Source organism: Podarcis vaucheri, assembly GCF_965113315.1.
Source record: "Podarcis vaucheri genome assembly, chromosome: 8".
Classification (NCBI taxonomy): Eukaryota; Metazoa; Chordata; class Lepidosauria; order Squamata; family Lacertidae; genus Podarcis; species Podarcis vaucheri.
This window is the reverse complement of record NC_138766.1, coordinates 87440100-87460223: the sequence shown is the minus strand read 5'-3', so window position 1 is coordinate 87460223 and position 20124 is coordinate 87440100. Positions and strand designations below refer to the sequence as shown.

General features: G+C 44.5%; 1 protein-coding gene across 1 annotated transcript; it reads right to left on the bottom strand.

The window, feature by feature from the left end:
* Window positions 1–2617: 2617 nt before the first annotated feature.
* Window positions 2618–4516, bottom strand: LOC309539529 (mas-related G-protein coupled receptor member H-like; the record flags this gene model as incomplete). Its single annotated transcript, XM_082235880.1, has 2 exons — window positions 4388–4516; window positions 2618–3629 (listed from the first exon to the last, which is right to left on the bottom strand). The coding sequence occupies exon 2, from the start codon at window positions 3584–3586 to the stop codon at window positions 2618–2620; it is 969 nt and encodes a 322-aa protein (XP_082092006.1). The 5' UTR covers window positions 3587–3629; window positions 4388–4516.
* Between the last annotated feature and the right edge of the window lie 15608 nt (window positions 4517–20124).

The following is a 20124-nucleotide window of genomic DNA, read 5'->3' as shown; positions in this document are numbered from 1 at the left end:
GACAACATTGACCATAACATCCTTTCGGACCGTCTAGAGGAGCTGGAAGCTGGGGGCACTGTTATACAGTGGTTCCGCTCCTTCCTCCTGGGCCGTGTTCAGAAATTGGGGGGGGGGAATGAGTGTTCAGACCCCTGGGCTCTCACTTGCGGGGTGCCTCGGTGTTCTGTCCTCTCCCCCATGCTTTTCAACATTTACATGCAGCCGCTGGGAGAGATCATCAGGAGGTTTGGGCTGGGTGTTCATCAGTATGCGGATGATACCCAGCTCTACCTCTCTTTTAAATCAGAACCAGTGAAGGTCCTGTGTGAGTGCCTGGAGGCGGTTGGAGGATGGATGGCAGCTAACAGACTGAGGTTGAATCCTGACAAGACAGAAGTACTGTTTTGGGGGGACAGGACGCGGGCAGGTGTGGAGGTCGCCCTGGTCCTGAAAGGTATAACTGTGCCCCTGAAGGACCAGGTGAGCAGCCTGGGAGTCATTCTATACTTAAAGCTGTCCATGGAGGTGCAGGTCAATTCTGTGTCCAGGGAGTAGCAGTTGATCAGATTGATCTGGTATGCAGGCTGAGACTCTACCTGCTCGTGGACTGTGTTGCCAGAAGTAGATAGGTAGCCGTGTTGGTCTGCCATAGTCAAAATAAAAAAATTCCTTCCAGTAGCACCTTAAAGACCAACTAAGTTAGTTCTTGTTATGAGCTTTCGTGTGCATGCACACTTCTTCAGATACACTCAACTCTGTGTTGCCAGAGTTGTGCATGATTTAGTTATCTCTTGCTTGGACTACTGCAAAGTGCTCTATGTGGGGCTACCTTTAAAGGTGACCGGGAAACTACAACTAATCCAGAATGTGGCTGCAAGACTGGTGACTGGGAGCAGCCACCAAGACCACATAACACCAGTCTTGAAAGACCTACACTGGCTCCCAGTATATTTCAAGCACAATTCAAAGTGTTGGTGCTGACCTTACCTGAAGGAGAATCTCCACCCCCATCGTTTTGCCTGGACACCGAGGTCCAGTGCCGAGGGCCTTCTGGCGGTTCCCTCACTACGAGAAGCCAAGTTACAGGGAACCAGGCAGAGGGCCTTCTCAGTAGTGGCACCCGCCCTGTGGAATGCCCTCCCACCAGATGTCAAAGAGAAAAACATATACCAGACTTTTAGAAGACATCTGAAGGCAGCCCTGTTTAAGGAAGCTTTTAATGTTTGATGGACTACTGTATTTTAATATTTTGTTGTACGCCGCCCAGAGTGGCTGCAGAAACTCAGCCAGATGGACGGGGTATAAATAATAAGTTATTTTTATTATTTGTATTATTTCATTACATTTTCTTTGAGCAAACTGCACGAAGTACAATTTATTCCATCTTTCCACAATCTTTCCCAATCTTCTAGCTGTATGCTATGCCCAGTATCTTTTGCCCAATGTATCATTAAAGATTTAGCTTCTTCATCTTTTGTATGCCATTCCAAAAGTAACATACATTTTTGACATCATTTTTACTTTATTACTTAATAAATCCAATTCAAACCCAGATCTTATATATTCACATCCTTTTTTTGGGGGGGGGGGGTCTTCTTTAAACACTTCATTTATTTGATGATAATGCAGCCAGTCATTTACCAAGGTTTTTTATTTCCTTATAAGGTTTAAGTTTCCACTGGTCATCCATCTCCATCACCAAATCTCCATAGGTGGCCCATCATTCCCCCCATATTTAACTTTTTTTAATAGTTGTTGCCTCTAACGGCAACAGCCACCATGGTGTTTTACATTCTATTAAGTCTTAAATCTATTCAACAACTCATATATTGATTTTGAATTATGTGGTTCACAAAAGCTTTATGGACTTTTGCCTTCTCATAACAAAAATATGCATGTTACCCAAATCTCTCATCAAATCCTTCCAGATCTAATAGAGCTGTATTTTTTAACAATATCCAATTCCTTAATCAACAAAGGCAAGAAGCTTCGTAATACAATTTCAAATCTGATAGAGAGAAACCTCCTCTCTCTTTGGTATCTGTAAGTAATTTAAAGTTTATTCTTAGTTTCTTTCCTTGCCAGATACAGTAAATCTTGGAATTACATTTTGCCACTCTTTAAAATCACAAACACCATTTATAATCTCCTATGTCTTCCAACAGGGAAGGGTTAACATAGCTGTTCAGGCAGGCACAAAAGTAGTCGTAATATAGGATCTAGGGAGGTTCTGAACTGAAAACAAAAGTGGTTGCATAAGGCATTCAAAGTGTGTGTAGAGGTTCCCTTCTGCCAGCCAAATCTACTTTCCCACCCCAGCCTACATCTTTCCCCAGCAGCTCCAACCTCAAGCTCAGAGCTCCCTGAATACATTAAATGAATGTATGAATACAATGGACCCAGGCTTCCTCCATAGTCGTATACTATCTAGATTTATAAAATAATAAGGATAATAAGAAGTTCATCAAGTCCATCCATCTGTTCAAGACTGAGATTCTATGCACACTCTGAAATCAATAGCCAGCACTGAGCACAGGTCAACAAGGTTACAGACAGAAAGTTTGTAAATTGGGAACTAGATTGTGTCATCAGACTCACAATGATAAAGACAGATTTTGGCAATATTTTTGAGCCATCATAACTGAGTTTCCAAAGCAATCTCCCCTGCCTCTCCAGGGTTTTCATCCTCTTTGAAAATATTCTGGAATGTGGCTTTCATGCTCTGCCTACACCTGCCTCTTTTCTGTCTTCCAACCAGGAAATAAATCAAAGGGTTAACACTGCTGTTCAGAGAGCCGAGTATGAAGGCATATTGTGAGAAAAAAGGAGGTACCGAATGAAGAACAAAAAGAGTGATGAAAACAGCATTGAGTGGGAAAGAAAAAATGATGAAGAAGAAGAGAGCAAGCAGGACCATAATTAGAAGTTTCCCCCTCCTCCTCTGGTGTGATTTAAAGCAAACCCTGATAAAAAGGATCAGAGTGGCGATAGTCATGAGGGGGAGGCAAAGGAAGCCATTCACAATAAGCTGAATGCCCAGTGTGCTAGAAATATTGAAATCAGACAGAAGGAGAGTGAAGTGAATTGCAGGGGAAATAGAACAAACTCCCCATATTGAGGCACAAACAGCGGTGGACATATTTGGTGGTCGGTGGCATCGATGCCAAAGTGGGAAAAGGACAGCCACACACCTATCAATGCTGATGGCTGTCAGCAGAAATTGACCGTTGGTGTACATAAATAGGAAAATCAAGTAAAACATGTACTCTTCAAGGTAAGTGAAGTATTTTACCACTATGAAACACATTCTATTAATAAACACAACTGTGAGTAAACCAAAGTCAGCTATGGAGAGGTTCAGGATGTAAGTGGTGAAAGGAGTCCTCTTAATGCAGAAACCAAGCAGCCGGATGACAGTCCCATTCCCCAAAAGCCCAAAAATGCTGATTAAAAGGTAGCTGATATTCAATATATACTGTCCTAATGTCAATCCTGAATGATTACCAGTGTAGCTATTGTTACAGAGAACAGTTCCATTGTCCGTTCCATAATATTCCTCTCCAGCATTCATTGGGGACGGTGATGGGAGGGTGTAATTGAGCATCGTGATCAATCTTTGCTTTTCTACTTTGTCCGTTGTTTTCCTGCTGGAAGAATTTAGAGAACAGTAGAATTAATCTTTACTAACAGAAATAAGCAAATAAAAAAACTAAAGCTTTGGAGATTAGTCTTTCATACTTTGTAGCTATTTTGGAGTGGGTGGTTAAGGTGACATGACTTGCTCTTTAATTGCCAGGTAAAGGGGCCAGTGGGGCTTGCAGCTACCCGAATATATTTGGGGTTTCAGAGAGTCTCTATGATAGGGTTCCCATATTCCCCAAAGTAAAAATGCTCCCGAGGGCAAGGAACATAGCACTGTGGTGCAACATCTGCCTCCTGTGTTGAAGGGTTCCATCCCTGACACCCTTGTCTGAAACCCTTGAGAAGTGCTGTCATCCAGAGTCACACAACCATAGAATCTTAGAGTTGGAAGGGACCCAAGGGTTATCTAGTCCAACCCCCTGCAATGCAACAATGTAAAGCAATACTGGGCAAATTGGAAAGAGCCAATGTGGCATTGTGATTCCAATTTTGGAGTAAGATCTGGGAGACCAGCGTTCAAATTCCCACACAGACATAAAACACTGGATAACCTCAAACCAGAGTTCCTCAGCCTGACCTACCTCAAAGGTTTGTTGTGAGGATAAAAAGAGGAGCAAGACGAACCATGTATACCACCTTAAAAGCCTTGGAGGAAAGGTGGGTATAAATAAATAAATGGACTAAATTTTAGGAGGCAGCTTCCTATACTTTTCTGTTCCTAAAACCTCATACAGAATGTTTCACAGCTGTGTTATCTTTTTACCTTTTAACCCCAGGGGTTGAAGCTGTGCTTGTCAATCATCATCATCATCATCATCATCATCGATGCTTAATTCTGCCACACCAATTACTCGTCTTTCTGCTCTTGCAAGTGAAGAATTTCTAATGAGCTTTTCGCTTACCTGTGACTAATGTTGGATCAGATATTGAGATAGAGAGAGAGAGAAACAAAATAAGTAATCCTGTGCTGGAACCAGAAGGTTTGCAGACACCAATGCAACTCCCAAGTCCTGAAGAAACATTCAATGCTTTTAAGAGCTCATGACAAGATGTGCTGGAATCTGCCTGTTTGCCTTCATTTATGCTTAATCAGTTTGCCAGTGTCATGTGACAAGAGAAAAACAATTGTCACTGGGTTGTCAATATAGTCTTTAGGGGATTGTGGTCATGTACACTAACAGCTCCATTTGTAAAATATACAAAAGTGCTTTGAAAGGCTCCATTATACTTCAAAAGCCTCCAAGTTAGGTTTAAACACTGAGAAGCACTTTGCTCCCAACGCAGGAGATTTCCAATACAGCCAGGGAAAGAAAGCCCAGCTAATTGGCTGGAAAGAGCAGGATAATGGTACAGTAGGGATACAGAACCTTTTTCCAGCAAGAGGAACTCATTTTTTATGGGAAACCTCGAGAAGGGAATACCTATAGCCAATCTACTCCCACTCTTGATCAGAGAGTCCTCTTTCTATAAAAGTAGGAAGCTTGGAATCTCTCAAGCTTCTTTGCTCCCAGATGCAAGCTACACAAATTCTATGCATGGCAGGAGAGAGTGCAGGAAGGTAAAGCCCTTCTCATGACAGAATTGGGGTGAATGGGAAGGATGAAGGCAGAAAAAGGTGCAGCAAGGGTTTGTGAGTACATTTGCTCCTTTGCTTCAGGCAGTAAAATGTCTTGCACCAGCACTAACATTTCACATCCTTTCTTCTTGCTCCCCCCCCCTCCTTGGTGTCCTCACATATTTCTTTTCCTTCATGCTGCTCCTCAAAGGCAGCCTTTATGGTGAAGCTTCTGGACTCCTTTGTGTAGGAATGAAAAATCACGGGAGACTAGAGAGGCAGGTGTAACATGAGGCGTCTGCCTGGGCGGACCCTGAGAGCCTCTTTTATCGAATATTACAAGCATTGCCACAGGTGGGCCTGTGGCTGATTGGTTGATACATACACAAAGAAACTTGTGGTTGGTTAACATAAGTACTAAGGCGGGAATTACATGTGAGAGGTGGGGATTCCATGTGATCATTTATCATCGATGGAGTAAAGGCTGGGAATCGAAGCTGGAACTAGACAGGCATGAAGCCTCCTAATTAAATTGTAAAAGGTAAAGGTAAAGGTACCCCTGCCCGAACGGGCCAGTCTTGACAGACTCTGGGGTTTGTGCGCCCATCTCACTCAAGAAGCCGGGGGCCAGCGCTGTCCGGAGACACTTCTGGGTCACGTGGCCAGCGTGACAAAGCTGCATCTGGTGAGCCAGCGCAGCACACGGAACGCCGTTTACCTTCCCGCTGGTAAGCGGTACCTATTTATCTACTTGCACCCGGGGGTGCTTTCGAACTGCTAGGTTGGCAGGCGCTGGGACCGAGCAACGGGAGCGCACCCCGCCGCGGGGATTCGAACCTAATAAGAAGGCTTCTGGTTGTTGTTTTTTTAAAAAATGTATATTTAAACATTTTTAAAAGTTCATTACATATCATTTCCCAGAAAGCCTTCACCTCCTTACACACCCACCACATATGATAAAGGCTACCATCTTTTTCTTTACATTTCCAACATTGGTTATTTCTTCTATACATTTTTGCTAGTTTCACTGGCGTTAAATGCCATCTATACATCATTTTCATTATATTTTCTTTGAGCAAACTACATGCAGTAAAATTTATTCCATCTTTTCACAATCTTTCCCAATCTTCTAACTGTATGTTATGCCCCATATCTTTTGCCCAATATAGCAAAATCTGTTATCCACCCAAATCTGTTATCAAATCCTTCCAGATCTAATGGATCTGTATTCTTAACAATATCCAATCCGTTAACCAACAAAGGCAAGAAGCTCCGTACTGTAATACACTTTCAAATCTGGTAGAGAGAAACCTCCTCTCTTGCTGGTATCTGTAAGCAATTTAAATTTTATTCTTTGTTTCTTTCCTTGCCAGATAAATTTTGTAATTACTTTTTGCCACTCTTTAAAATTACAAACACCATTTATAATCTCCCTGAATACATTAAATGCTCTTCCCATGAATGGACCCAGGCTTCCTCCATAGTCGTATACTATCTAGATTTATAAAATAATAATAATAAGAAGAAGTTCATCAAGTCCATCCATCTGTTCAAGACTGAGATTCTATGCACACTCTGAAATCAATAGCCAGCACTGGGCACAGGTCAAGAAGGTTACAGACATAAAGTTTGTAAATTGGGAACTAGATTGTGTCATCAGACTCACAATGATAAAGACAGATTTTGGCAATATTTTTGAGCCATCATCACTGAGTTTCCAAAGAGATCTCCCCTGCCTCTCCAGGGTTTTCATCCTCTTTGAAAACATTCTGGAATATGGCTTTCATGCTCTGCCTACACCTGCCTCTTTTCTGTCCTCCAACTAGGAAATAAATCAAAGGGTTAACACTGCTGTTCAGAGAGCTGAGTATGATGGCATATAGTAAGAAAGAAGAAGCTTCTGAATGAACATAAAAAGTGATGGAAACAGCATTGAGTGGAAAAGAACAAATGATGAAGAAGAAGAGGGCAAGCAGGTCAATAATTAGAAGTTTTCCCCTCCTCCTCTGGTGTGATTTAAAGCAGACCCTGACAAAAAGGATCAGAGTGGAGACAGTCATGAGTGGGAAGCAGAGGAAGCCACTCACAATAAGAAGAATTTGCACTATGTTAGAAACATCGATATCAGCCAGAAGGAGAGTGAAGTGAATTGCAGGGGAAATAGAACAAACTCCCCATATTGAGGCACAAACATATTTGGACATATTTGGTGGTCGGTGGCATCGATGCCAAAGTGGGAAAAGGACAGCCACACACCTATCAATGCTGATGGCTGTCAGTAGAAATTGACCAGTGGTGTACATAAGTAGGAAAATCAAGACAAGCAAGGAATCTGCAAGGTAAGTGAAGTATTTTCCCACCATGAAACACATTCTATTAATAAACACAACCGTGAGTAAACCAAAGTCAGCTATGGAGAGATTCAAGATGTAAGTGTTGAAAGGAGTCCTCTTAATGTAGAAACCAAGCAGACAGATGACAGTCCCATTCCCCCAAAGCCCCAAAATGCTGATTACAAAGCAAATATATATCTGTAGAAACCATCCAAATGTCAATCCTGGATCATTATCAGTGAAGCTATTGTTAAAGAGAACAGTTCCATTGTTCATTTGGGACAGTGGTGGGCGGGTGTAATTGATCATCGTGATCAGTCTTTGCTTTTCTACTTTGTCCGTTTTATTTCCTGCTGGAAGAATTTAGAGAATGGTAGAATTAGTCTTTATTAATGGAAATAAGCAAAAACAAAGCTAAAGCTTTGGAGATTAGTCTTTCATACTTTGTAACTATTTTGGAGTTAGTGGTTAAGGTGAAATGACTTGCTCTTTAGTTGCCAGGTAAGGAGGCCAGTGGGGCTTGCAGCTACCTGAAGATATTTGGGGTTTCAGAGAGTCTCTATGATAGGGTTCCCATATTCCCAAATGTAAAAATGCTTCCCAGAGCAAGGAACATAGCTCTGTGGTGCAACATCTGCCTCCTGTGCAGAAGCGTTCCATCCCTGGCATCAACATCGGATTGTAAATTAGCCAGGGAGAGTGTGAGGTGAATTGCAGGGGAAAGGAAACAAAATACCCATATTAAGGCACACACAGTGGTGGACATATTTGGTGGTCGGTGGCATCGATGCCAAAGTGGGAAAAGGACAGCCACACACCTGTCAATGCTGATGGCTGTCAACAGAAATTGACCCGTGCTGTACAAGAATATGAAGATAAGAAAAAGAATGTCAACTAGAAGGTGTTTCTGGCCATATACTTCTAACAGGAACCATACAGCCAAAATAAGAGTAACTGTCAGTAAACCAAAGTCAGCCATAGAAAGGTTCAGGATATAAGTGGTGAAAGGAGTCCTCTTAATGCAGAAGCCAAGCAGCCAGATGACAGTCCCATTTCCCAAAAGCCCCAAAATGCTGATTAAAAAGCAAAATAAATTAAATATATAATGTCCTAATGTCAATCCAGAATCATTATCTTGAAATCTTGAAATCAAACCTTTATTAGGCATTATGCAAATAAAAACCATAAGAAGGAAAATAACATGTAAAAGCCTTGAAATATATATAAAAAGGCAGCAGTTGGTTACAGTCATATATATATATATACACATATAAAATCAGTGGTTTCCTTGTTAACCTGCTCCTTGGAGGACTGCAGCCAAAAACTCGGCTACCCCCGCCGTTACCCTTTGGTCAACGTCGGATAGGCAGAATCCCGCACATTCACCTTGCTGGGGTTCCAGACCACCCAAAAGAGGGGACAGCACGCGTTGACGGAGCGTACTGTACAATGGGCAATGAAAGAGAATATGCTCTACAGTGTCCGGGGACATTCATAGAGCATCTGCCCTCTCCCCAAAATGCATAGTCCAAAAGAGAGCTACTAATGGAACTTTCAAATGTATAGATGCAGAGCTTCAAATCCAGCCTCCTCTAAAATATGAAATGGCAAGGAAAAACTCCAGTAAAGAGACCACAAATTCCTGGCTGGGATATCAAATACTAGCTCCAAACGAAATAGGTACCCTTTATTTAAGTACTACAAATGACTCTAACATTGCCGAACAAAAGATGACCTCCAACAGACCTGGCACACTGAGCCTAACGCCAAATGAGGCCAAAGAAATGGAAGTAGAGACCGAAAACAGCCCTACTGCCCATAACAGTCCACCAAGCACAGAAATCCCCCAGGAACAAGGAACAGCTAAGGAAGAAAATCAAGAAAGGGAGGAAATAATTCCCCGCACTTTAAAAAAGAATCTAAAAGATCCACCATTACCCTCCCCACCGAAAGCAGCGACAAATGGCTGTATTTGCAAAAGACAAAATTCCTCGCTGGACTCAATAACAGAACTAGAATGACTAAATGCTGTTAACCAGCCACCAACTCAAAAACGGATTCTACGCTTACTGTCCTGGAATATTGCAGGGTGGGGAAACAAAGGCGGAGACCCAGACCTAATGAACTTCTTCAAAGATTTTGAATTAATACTTCTACAAGAAACATGGTCAACTAGAGATATTAAAATTAATGGATTCACCTCCTATACGAAACCCGCTTTGAAAACAAACACGAAGGGCCGGCCGAAAGCAGGGTTCTGTTGTATGATCAAAGACAACTTAGGGTTTGAGATCAAGCAGCTAGAAAAATGCTTTCCACTTGCACAAGCTCTACTTTTAACACAAAAAGACGATACCTTGCTACTTGTAAACGTCTACATCCCCCCAACCAAAAACAACAGCAGCAGTGAAAATTGGTCACAGCTAACCTTCTATATAGAAAATTTGACCGATAAATACCCAAATGCTTCACTGATAATAGCAGGTGATTTTAATGCTAGAGTGGGAACCAACAATGAACAACTATGTAGCAAATTAAATTGGAATACTGATAATGATATCGCACATGCCCTGAAAATAGGACGTTTCTCCAGAGATAGGGTTGTAAACAACGAAGGCTTACGCCTACTTGAATTATGTAACAACTTTAATTTGCAGATTGTGAACGGCTCAACAGAAGGCGATAGAAGCGGGGAGTTTACATACTTCTCCCCCCGAGGATGCAGTGTCATCGACTATATTCTTGCCCCTTATAATATTATAAATTCGATCATGGACCTCAAAATTGGAACGCGTACTGAAAGCGACCATCAGCCACTATCGCTGTCTATAAACTTAAAGAACGAAACCAAAATAACTAAGTACAATATCATAGAACCTTCTCAATACAAACAAATGACTCAATTAAAATGGTCTCAGGAAATGAGTGCAGCAGTGGGGCAAAAACTTACAGCCAACCTGAGAAAACAAGTATTATCCAATTTAAAGACCACTAATCCCTGCAGTGATATTCTGAAAACTTATAATGAAATCTTCCAAATGTTTGTAGAGCTTAGTACTCCACTTAAAGGTTGGATACTTAAACATAGCGCTAGCCCCTGGTTTGACGATGAATGTTTCCAGCTAAAAAGAAAACTGCGTCAGAATCATTATCAGTGTAGCTATTGTTAGAGAGAACAGTTCCATTGTCCGTTCCATAATATTCCTTTCCAGCATTCATTGGGGACAGTGATGGGAGGATGTAATTGATCATTGTGATCAATCTTTGCTTTTCTACTTTGTCCGTTGTTTTCCTGCTGGAAGAATTTAGAGAACAGTAGAATTAATCTTTACTAACAGAAATAAGCAAATAAAAAAGCTAAAGCTTTGGAGATTAGTCTTTCATACTTTGTAGCTATTTTGGAGTGGGTGGTTAAGGTGAAATGAGTTGCTCTTTAATTGCCAGGTAAAGGGACGGGTGGTTCTGTGGGTTAAACCACAGAGCCTAGGACTTGCCAATCAGAAGGTCGGCGGTTTGAATACCCACTTTGGGGTGAGCTCCCGTTGCTCGGTCCCTGCTCCTGCCAAGCTAGCAGTTCGAAAGCACATCAAAGTGCAAGTAGATAAATAGGTACCGCTCTGGCAGGAAGGTAAATGACATTTCCGTGTGCTGCTCTGGTTTGCCAGAAGCAGCTTAGTCATGCTGGCCACATGACCCAGAAGGTGTACACCGGTTCCCTCAGCCTATAGAGTGAGATGAGCGCCGCAACCCCAGAGTCGGTCACGACTGGACCTAATGGTCAGGGGTCCCTTTACCTTTTAAAGGGGCCAGTGGGGCATGCAGCTACCTGAATATAGTTGGGGTTTCAGAGCGTCTCTATGATCGCGTTCCCATAGTCCCCAAAGTAAAAAATGCTTCCCAGGGAAAGGAACATAGCTCTGTGGTGCAACATCTGCCTCCTGTGCAGAAGGGTTCCATCCCTGGCATCAACCATTAGGGCATATCCTTGTCTGAAACCCTTGAGAAATGTTGTCAGCCAGAGTCACACAACCATAGAATCTTAGAGTTGGAAGTGACCAAAGGATCATCTAGTCCAACCCCCTGCAATGCAACAATGTAAAGCAATACTGGACAAATTGGAAATAGCCAGTGTGGCATTGTGATTCCAATTTTGGAGTAAGATCTGGGAGACCAGCGTTCAAATTCCCACACAGAAATAAAACTCACTGGGTAACCTCAAACCAGAGTTCCTCAGCCTGACTTATCTCACAGGTTTGTTGTGAGGATAAAAAGAGAAGTAAGAAGTAGGAGGCCCAGGGTTTGCTCTGATTGTTTAGAAATACACAATCGCTTTGAAGTCCTCTCCCCTAGCATGGAAGACGAAGAACAGACTCCATCTCAGGATCTCTCCCTCATTACAGTCGATCAGGTATATGAAGACGAGCAGCAAAGTCAGTCCTCAGGGAATGTGCAGGCGACCTTGGAACGGACAGCTCACGGTAGAACCCCGACCAAACCTAAGAGGAGGTGTGTAGTGGTGATAGGGGATTCCCTACTGAGGGGAACAGAAGCAGTGATCTGTGGGCCTGACAAGATGTCTTGGGAGGTGTGCTGTCTCCCCAGGGCTAAGATCCAAGATGTAACTGAACAACTGCAAGGAATCATAAAACCCACTGACAAATACCCCTTCCTCTTGGTTCATGTGGGAACAAATGACACTGCAAGCAATAGCCTCCAGAAGATCAAAAGAGACTACGAGGCTCTGGGCAGGAAATTGAAGCAATTAAATGCACAAATTGTCATCTCAATTGTCCTCCCAGTTGAACGACGTGGCCCAGGGAGAGAGGGAAAAATAGTGAAAGTGAACAGCTGGCTTCGCAAATGGTGTAAACAGGAACGGTTTGGATTCTTAGATCACGGACTGCAGTTTCTTGAAGATGGACTTCTGGCAAGCGATGGGCTGCAGCTCACAACGGTTGGGAGGAATGTTTTTGCCAAAAATCTCAGAAACCTCATCAGGAGGGCTTTAAACTGACTAATGTGGGGGAGGGAGACAGTGCTCCTGAAGGTAGGAGTCTATCAATTGATGAAGATGATCATCCAAATGTCATAGACCAAATGGAGCAAACAGCACACAGACCTAGTGGTGGGAGGAAAAAATCCTTAAATAAGAGACACGGGGGAATGATTAATGGACTTCAATGTCTGTACACTAATGTGCAAAGCAACACTAATGCGCAGAAGAAACACAGCCCAGAATAACTAATGAGATAGTACAAGAATACTTGGCTAGTTTAGATGTATTCAAGTCTCCAGGGCCAGATGAACTGCATCCAAGAGTATTAAAAGAACTGGCAGATGTGATCTCAGAACCACTGGCAGTCATCTTTGAGAATTCCTGGAGAACAGGCGAAATCCCGGCAGACTGGAGGAGGGCAAATGTTGTCCCTATTTTCAAAAAGGGGGAAAGAGAGGACCCAAATAATTACCACCCAGTCAGTCTGACATCAATACCAGGGAAGATTCTGGAGCAGATCATTAAGCAAACAGTCTGTGAGCACCTAGAAAGGAATGCTGTGATCACCAATAGTCAGCATGGATTTCTGAAAAATAAGTCATGTCAGACTAACCTGATCTCGTTTTTTGACAGAATTACAAGCCTGGTAGATGAAAGGAACGCAGTGGATGTAGCCTACCTTGATTTCAGCAAGGCATTTGACAAGGTGTCCCATGATATTCTTGTAAAGAAGCTGGTAAAATGTGGTCTTGACTATGCTACCACTCAGTGGATTTGTAACTGGCTGACTGACCGAACCCAAAGGGGGCTCATCAATGGTTCCTCTTCATCCTGGAGAACAGTGACTAGTGGGGTGCCACAGGGTTCTGTCTTCGGCCCGGTCTTATTCAACATCTTTATCAATGACTTGGGTGATGGACTCAAGGGCTTCCTGATCAAATTTGCAGATGACACCAAACTGGGAGGGGTGGCTAACATCCCAGAGGACAGGATCACACTTCAAAATGACCTTGACAGATTAGAGAACTGGGCAAAAACAAACAAGATGAACTTTAACAGGGAGAAATGTAAAGTATTGCACTTGGGCAAAAAAAAAAAATGAGAGGCACAAATACAAGATGGGTGACACCTGGCTTGAGAGCAGTACATGTGAAAAGGATCTAGGAGTCTTGATTGACCACAAACTTGACATGAGCCAACAGTGTGACGAGGCAGCTAAAAAAGCCAATGCAATTCTGGGCTGCATCAATAGGAGTATAGCATCTAGATCAAGGGAAGTAATAGTGCCACTGTATTCTGCTCTGGTCAGACCTCACCTGGAGTACTGTGTCCAGTTCTGGGCACCACAGTTCAAGAAGGATATTGACAAACTGGAACGTGTCCAGAGGAGGGCAGCCAAAATGGTCTAAGGCCTGGAAACGATGCCTTATGAGGAACGGCTAAGGGAGCTGGGCATGTTTAGCCTGGAGAAGAGGAGGTTAAGGGGTGGTATGATAGCCATGTTCAAATATATAAAAGGATGTCACATAGAGGAGGGAGAAAGGTTGTTTTCTGCTGCTCCAGAGAAGCGGACACGGAGCAATGGATCCAAACTACAAGAAAGAAGATTCCACCTAAACATTAGGAAGAACTTCCTGACAGTAAGAGCTGTTCGACAGTGGAATTTGCTGCCAAGGAGTGTGGTGGAGTCTCCTACTTTGGAGGTCTTCAAGCAGAGGCTTGACAACCATATGTCAGGAGTGCTCTGATGGTGTTTCCTGCTTGGCAGGGGGTTGGACTCGATGGCCCTTGTGGTCTCTTCCAACTCTATGATTCTATGATTCTAGGATTCTATGATTCTAAGACGAACTATGTACACCACCCTGAACTCCTTGGTGTAAAGGTGGGTGTAAATAAATAAATGGACTACATTTTAGGAGGCAGCTTCCTATACTTTTCTGTTCCTAAAACCTCATACAGAATCTTTCACAGCTGTGTTATCTTTTAACCTTTTAACCCCAGGGGTTGAAGCTGTGCATGTTAATAATAATATTAATAATAATAATTGCTTAGTTCTTGCACAGTAATTATTCCTCTTTCTGCTCTTGAAAATGAAGAATTTCTAAATTTTTGCTTACCTGTGACTAATGTTGGATCAGATATTGTGATAGAGAGAGAGAGAACCAGAAGTACGGTAAATAATCCCGTGCTTGAAAATTTTCAGACACCAATGCAACTCCCAAGTCCTGAAGAAACATCCAATGCATTTAAGAGTTCATGACAAGATGTGCTGGAATATCCTTGTTTGCCTTCATTTATGCTTCATCAGTTTGCCAGTGTCATGTGACAGGAGAAAAATGATTATCAATATAGTCTTTAGAGGATTGTGATCATGGACACTAACAGCTTCATTTGTAAAATATACAAAAGTGCCTTGAAAGGTTCTAAACTTCAATAGCCTGCATGTAAGTTTTAAGCACTGGGAAGCACTTTGCTCCCCACCAAGGAGATTTCCAAAACACCGGGGGAAAGAGAGCCCAGCTAATGGGCTAGAAAGAGCAGGATGATGATACAGTAGGGATACAGAACCTTTTTCCAGCAAGAGGACCTTTTTGTTTTCAGGGAAATCTCTTAGTAGGGGATACATATAGCCAATCTACTCCAACTTGTAAGCAGAGAGACCTCTCTGGATAAAAGTAGGATGCTTGAAATCTCTCAAGCCTCTTTGCTCCCATTTGCAAGCTACACAAATTCTCTGTGTGGCAGGAGAGAGTGCAGGAAGGTAAGGAAGGCCCTTCTCGTGACAGAGTTCTGCCAAGAGAACAAGCTAGTCACCACAAACATGCTTTTCCAACAACACAAGAGATGACTCTACACATGGACATCACCAGACGGGCAGCATCGAAATCAGATTGATTATATTCTCTGCAGCCAAAGATGGAGAAGCTCTATACAGTCAGCAAAAACAAGACCTGGAGTTGACTGGAGTTGACAGATCATCAGCTTCTTATAGCAAAATTCAAGCTTAAACTGAAGAAAGTAGGAAAAACCACTGGGCTGGTAAGATACAATCTAAGTCAAATTCCTTATGAATACACAGTGGAAGTGAGGAACAGGTGTAAGGATTTAGATTTGGTGGAGAGAGTGCCTGAAGAACTATGGATGGAGGCTCGTAACATTATACTGGAGGCAGCAACTAAAACCATCCCAACAAAAAGGAAATGCAAGAAAGCAAAGTGGCTGTCCAACGAGGCCTTAAAAATAGTGGGGGAGAGAAGGCAAGCAAAATGCGAGGGAGATAGTGAAAGATACAGGAAATTAAATGCAGATTTCCAAAAAATAGCAAGGAGAGACAAGAAGGCCTTCTTAAACGAGCAATGCAAAAAAAAGAGGAAAACAATAGAATGGGTAAAACCAGAGATCTGTTCAAGAAAATTGGAGATATGAAACGAACATTTCATACAAAGATAACCATAATAAAAGACAAAAGTGGAAAGGACCTAACAGAAGCAGAAGACATCAAGAAGAGGTGGCAAGAATACACAGAGGAATTATACCAGAAAGATATGGATGGCTCGTATACCCCAGATAGTGTGGTTGCTGACCTTGAGCCAGACATCCTGGAGAGTGAAGTCAAATGGGCCTTAGAAAGCACTGCTAATAACAAGGCCAGCGGAAGTGATGATATTCCAGCTGAACTATTTAAAATTTTAAACGATGTTGCTGTTAAGGTGCTACACTCAATATGCCATTAAATCTGGAAAACTCAGCAGTGGCCAGAGGATTGGAGAAGATCAGTCTACATCCCAATCCCAAAGAAGGGCAGTGCCAAAGAATGCTCAAACTACCACACAATTGCACTCATTTCACACGCTAGCAAGGTTATGCTTAAAATTCTACAAGGAAGGCTCAAGCAGTATATGGACCGAGAAGTCCCAGAAGTGCAAGCTGGATTTAGAAGAGGCAGAGGAACCAGAGACCAAATTGCAAACATGCGCTGGATTATGGAGAAAGCTAGAGAGTTCCAGAAAGACACCTACTTCTGCTTCATTGACTATGCAAAAGCCTTTGACTGTGTCGACCACAGCAAACTATGGCAAGTTCTTAAAGAAATGGGAGTGCCTGATCACCTCATCTGTCTCCTGAGAAATCTCTATGTGGGACAAGAAGCTACAGTTAGAACTGGATATGGAACAACTGATTGGTTCCAAATTGGGAAAGGAGTACGGCAAGGCTGTACAGTGATGCCCCGCAAGACGAATGCCTCGCAAGATGGAAAACTCGCTAGACGAAAGAGTTTTCCGTTTTGGAGGTGCTTCGCAAAATGAATCTCCTATGGGCTTGCTTCGCAAGACAAAAATGTCTTGAGAGTTCCTGCGGGTTTTTTCCCTCCCCCCTTTTTCTAAGCCGCTAAGCTGCTAAGCCGCTTATCAGCTGATCCGATAAGCCGCTAAAAGCCGCTAAAAGCCTCTAAAAGCCGCTAATAGTGCTAATAGCGCTAATCCGCTAATCCGTCAATGGGCTTGCTTCGCAAGACGAAAAAACCGGTAGACGAAGAGAATAACAGAACGGATTCTTTTCGTCTTGCGAGGCACCACTGTATATTGTCTCCCTGCTTATTTAACTTATATGCAGAATTCATCATGCGAAAGGCTGGGCTGGATGAATCCCAAACCGGAATTAAGATTGCCGGAAGAAATATCAACAACCTCAGATATGCAAATGACACAACCTTGATGGCAGAAAGTGAGGAGGAATTAAAGAACCTTTTATTGAGGGTGAAAGAGGAGAGCGCAAAATATGGTCTGAAGCTCAACATCAAAAAAACGAAGATCATGGCCACTGGTACCATCGCCTTCTGGCAAATAGAAGGGGAAGAAATGGAGGCAGGCAGTGAGAGATTTTACTTTCCTGGGCTCCGTGATCAAAGCAGATGGTGACAGCAGTCACGAAATTAAAAGACACCTGCTCCTTGGGAGAAAGGCGATGGCAAACCTAGACAACATCTTAAAAAGCAGAGACATCACCTTGCCAACAAAGGTCCATATAGTTAAAGCCATGGTGTCAGGGGTTCAGGAGCAGAGACGCAGAGAAGGGAGGAAACAGAGAGCGAGGGGGAGGAATCCGAAGGGAGAATGAGTGATGATGACGACCCGAGATCTCCAAGCCTAAGCAGTGAGTCAGAGGACTCCCAAAAGGGAGCCCCAGTAAGCAGAGCAAGGGGGGGATCCGGGGGGACACCCCAGGAGGAAGGGAACAGAGGGGATTCAGAGAGCAGCAGCTGGAAGTCGGGACCCACGCTCAAGACTGAGAGCAGCAGGGAGGAAGGTAGCCAGACATCGGGTGCCGGAGGCTGTCAGCAGGAGGGAGGGCACGCGTCAGGGGTGGTCACGCCCTCCTCAGAGAGCGAGGCGACGGTTAAGAGGAAGGTAGGGAGTTGGGCGCGCGCGCCAAGTTCAAATGCAGAGGAAACTGGCGCAGCAAGCAGCCCGGAGAGGGAGCCGGGTCCCAAAGCCCGCCGAAAGGAGGAGGAAGGAAGTGGGGGGTCTTCAGCGTCGGAAGAGTCTAGGAGGGAGGAGACTAGGAGAAGCAGTGGGACCCAGAGATGCAGGGAGAGGCGCAGGAGGTGGAGCAAGGCTAGGGTATTAAGCTGGTGCACAGGGGGCGGAGAGTCAGACGAGACTTCGCCGACCTAGAATGGAAGGTGTAGAGCTGCACGCTGCAGTTCAGAAATGAAACGTGTAACTCAATAAAGACTCTTATAAAGTGAACGTTGGCTAGCGTGGTCCTGTGTGAGCTGGGACCTGGTGGCAGCTCTGACAGTAAGTCTCGTCTCACCTAACAAAGAAGTTCCAGACGCCTGAAACACCGCAGCGGGAGAAGACGCAGCGAGGGGTGAAGTGGGGTGTCTGGACTCAAGCTCACAAAATCGGCAGGCATGACGGCAGAACAGCGAATCGCTACTCTGCAAGAAGCGGTGACACAATTAAACACAGAGATATTAGCATCCCGAAAGAGAGAGGAGGAAGCAGCGCTCGCCTACAGAGATCTCCAAGCCAGGTTTGAAGCGTTTGCCAAGCAGGTACAAACGGGACCCAAGCCGGAGGGAGTTGGGTTGGCAAGGAGATCAGGCGGTCTTGTGCAGCATTTTGATGGGAACCTGCAACAGTACCCCAATTTTCGAGCAGATGTACTGTGTGCACTGCAACTGCTGGCAAAGGACTTTAGAGATGAGGAAGAGAAGGTGGGGTTTATCCTATCCCATTTGCATGGAGACGCTAAAGCTTGGCTGCGCAATTTGTGGAGGGATAAGGATCCAGCGCTTCGAAGTGCGGATGCCTTCATCAAAGCGATGGATGCATGCTTTTTATCTAGCATAGATGTGGATCTTGCGCGACGGGAGATACATGGACTTAAACAAGGCAGGGCCACGGTCCGACAGTACCACGCACGCTTTTTCGCACTCGTCAGCGCCTTAGAATGGGACCGAGATTCGCCTCCAGTAAGAGATCTCTTCTGGGAGGGTCTCAGCAACCCAGTTAAGGACGAAATTGCGAGAGGGGAGAGACCCAAGAGCACGCAGGAGGTGGTCCAGAGGGCGCTATCTGCGGGAGTGCGGCTAGAAGAACGCCCATGGGCCAGGGAGGAGGGGCGTAGTGGGCGCGAAGCAGCGGGAAGTTTTTCCTTCGTTCCCAGAGAAGCAGCGCGTGCGCAATCCACGCCTCCGCCAGGAGGGGGAGCAGAACCTATGGAGGTGGGAGGTGCCAGGGCTCAGTCAGCAACCAGAGCCCTAGCACCAGGAGCAGGCAAATCTAAGACTCCTAGAGGGACCCGGAAGTGCTACATCTGCGAAAGTCCGCAACATTTGGCGAAAGAGTGTCCCCAGAGGAGCCTGAAGCACACTGCAGCCGCTGCTAAAGTGGAGACAGCTACACAGCACAAAGAACCTCTGCAGGGAAACGACGATGTCTGGCTGGAGACGGAAGTACTGGGGCCCAGCCAGACGTATCAGTGAAGCAGTCCCCAGAGATCTTGCAACCCACAGACCCCCTCCCGCCCAAACCGGTAGTGCAACTGACCGCATCGCTCCAGCTGCCCAATGGACTCACAATAGACGTCCCGATCACTGTGGACTCTGGGAGTAATGCAGATTTTATGGCGCAGGATTTTGTGAAGCGACACGCTATACAGCTACTGCCTGCCACTCTGCCCCTGCAAGTCGTCACGGTGGATGGGAGAGAGTTACTAGGGGGGCAAGTGGTGCAGCAAATGCCGCCAATGGTGATGCGATTGGGTAACCACAGAGAAGTCATCAGCTTTAATGTCACTCAGTTGTCGGACACTCCCATCGTCTTGGGCATGAGCTGGCTGGACAGGCACAGTCCGACGCTGGCGTGGTACCAGCGACAGCTGATCTTCGGTTCTTCTTATTGCGCTGAACACTGCATTATACCCAGAAGGGAGGGGGAGGAGGAAGAATCGCAACTACAGTTGGGGACGCTACACACAGTTCCCCACAAATACGCGGACTTTTTGGAGGTCTTCTGCGAGAAGGAGGCGGACAAGCTACCCCCTCACCGGCCATATGACTGCAAGATTGACCTCCTGCCAGGGGCGACGCTGCCTAAGGGGAGGCT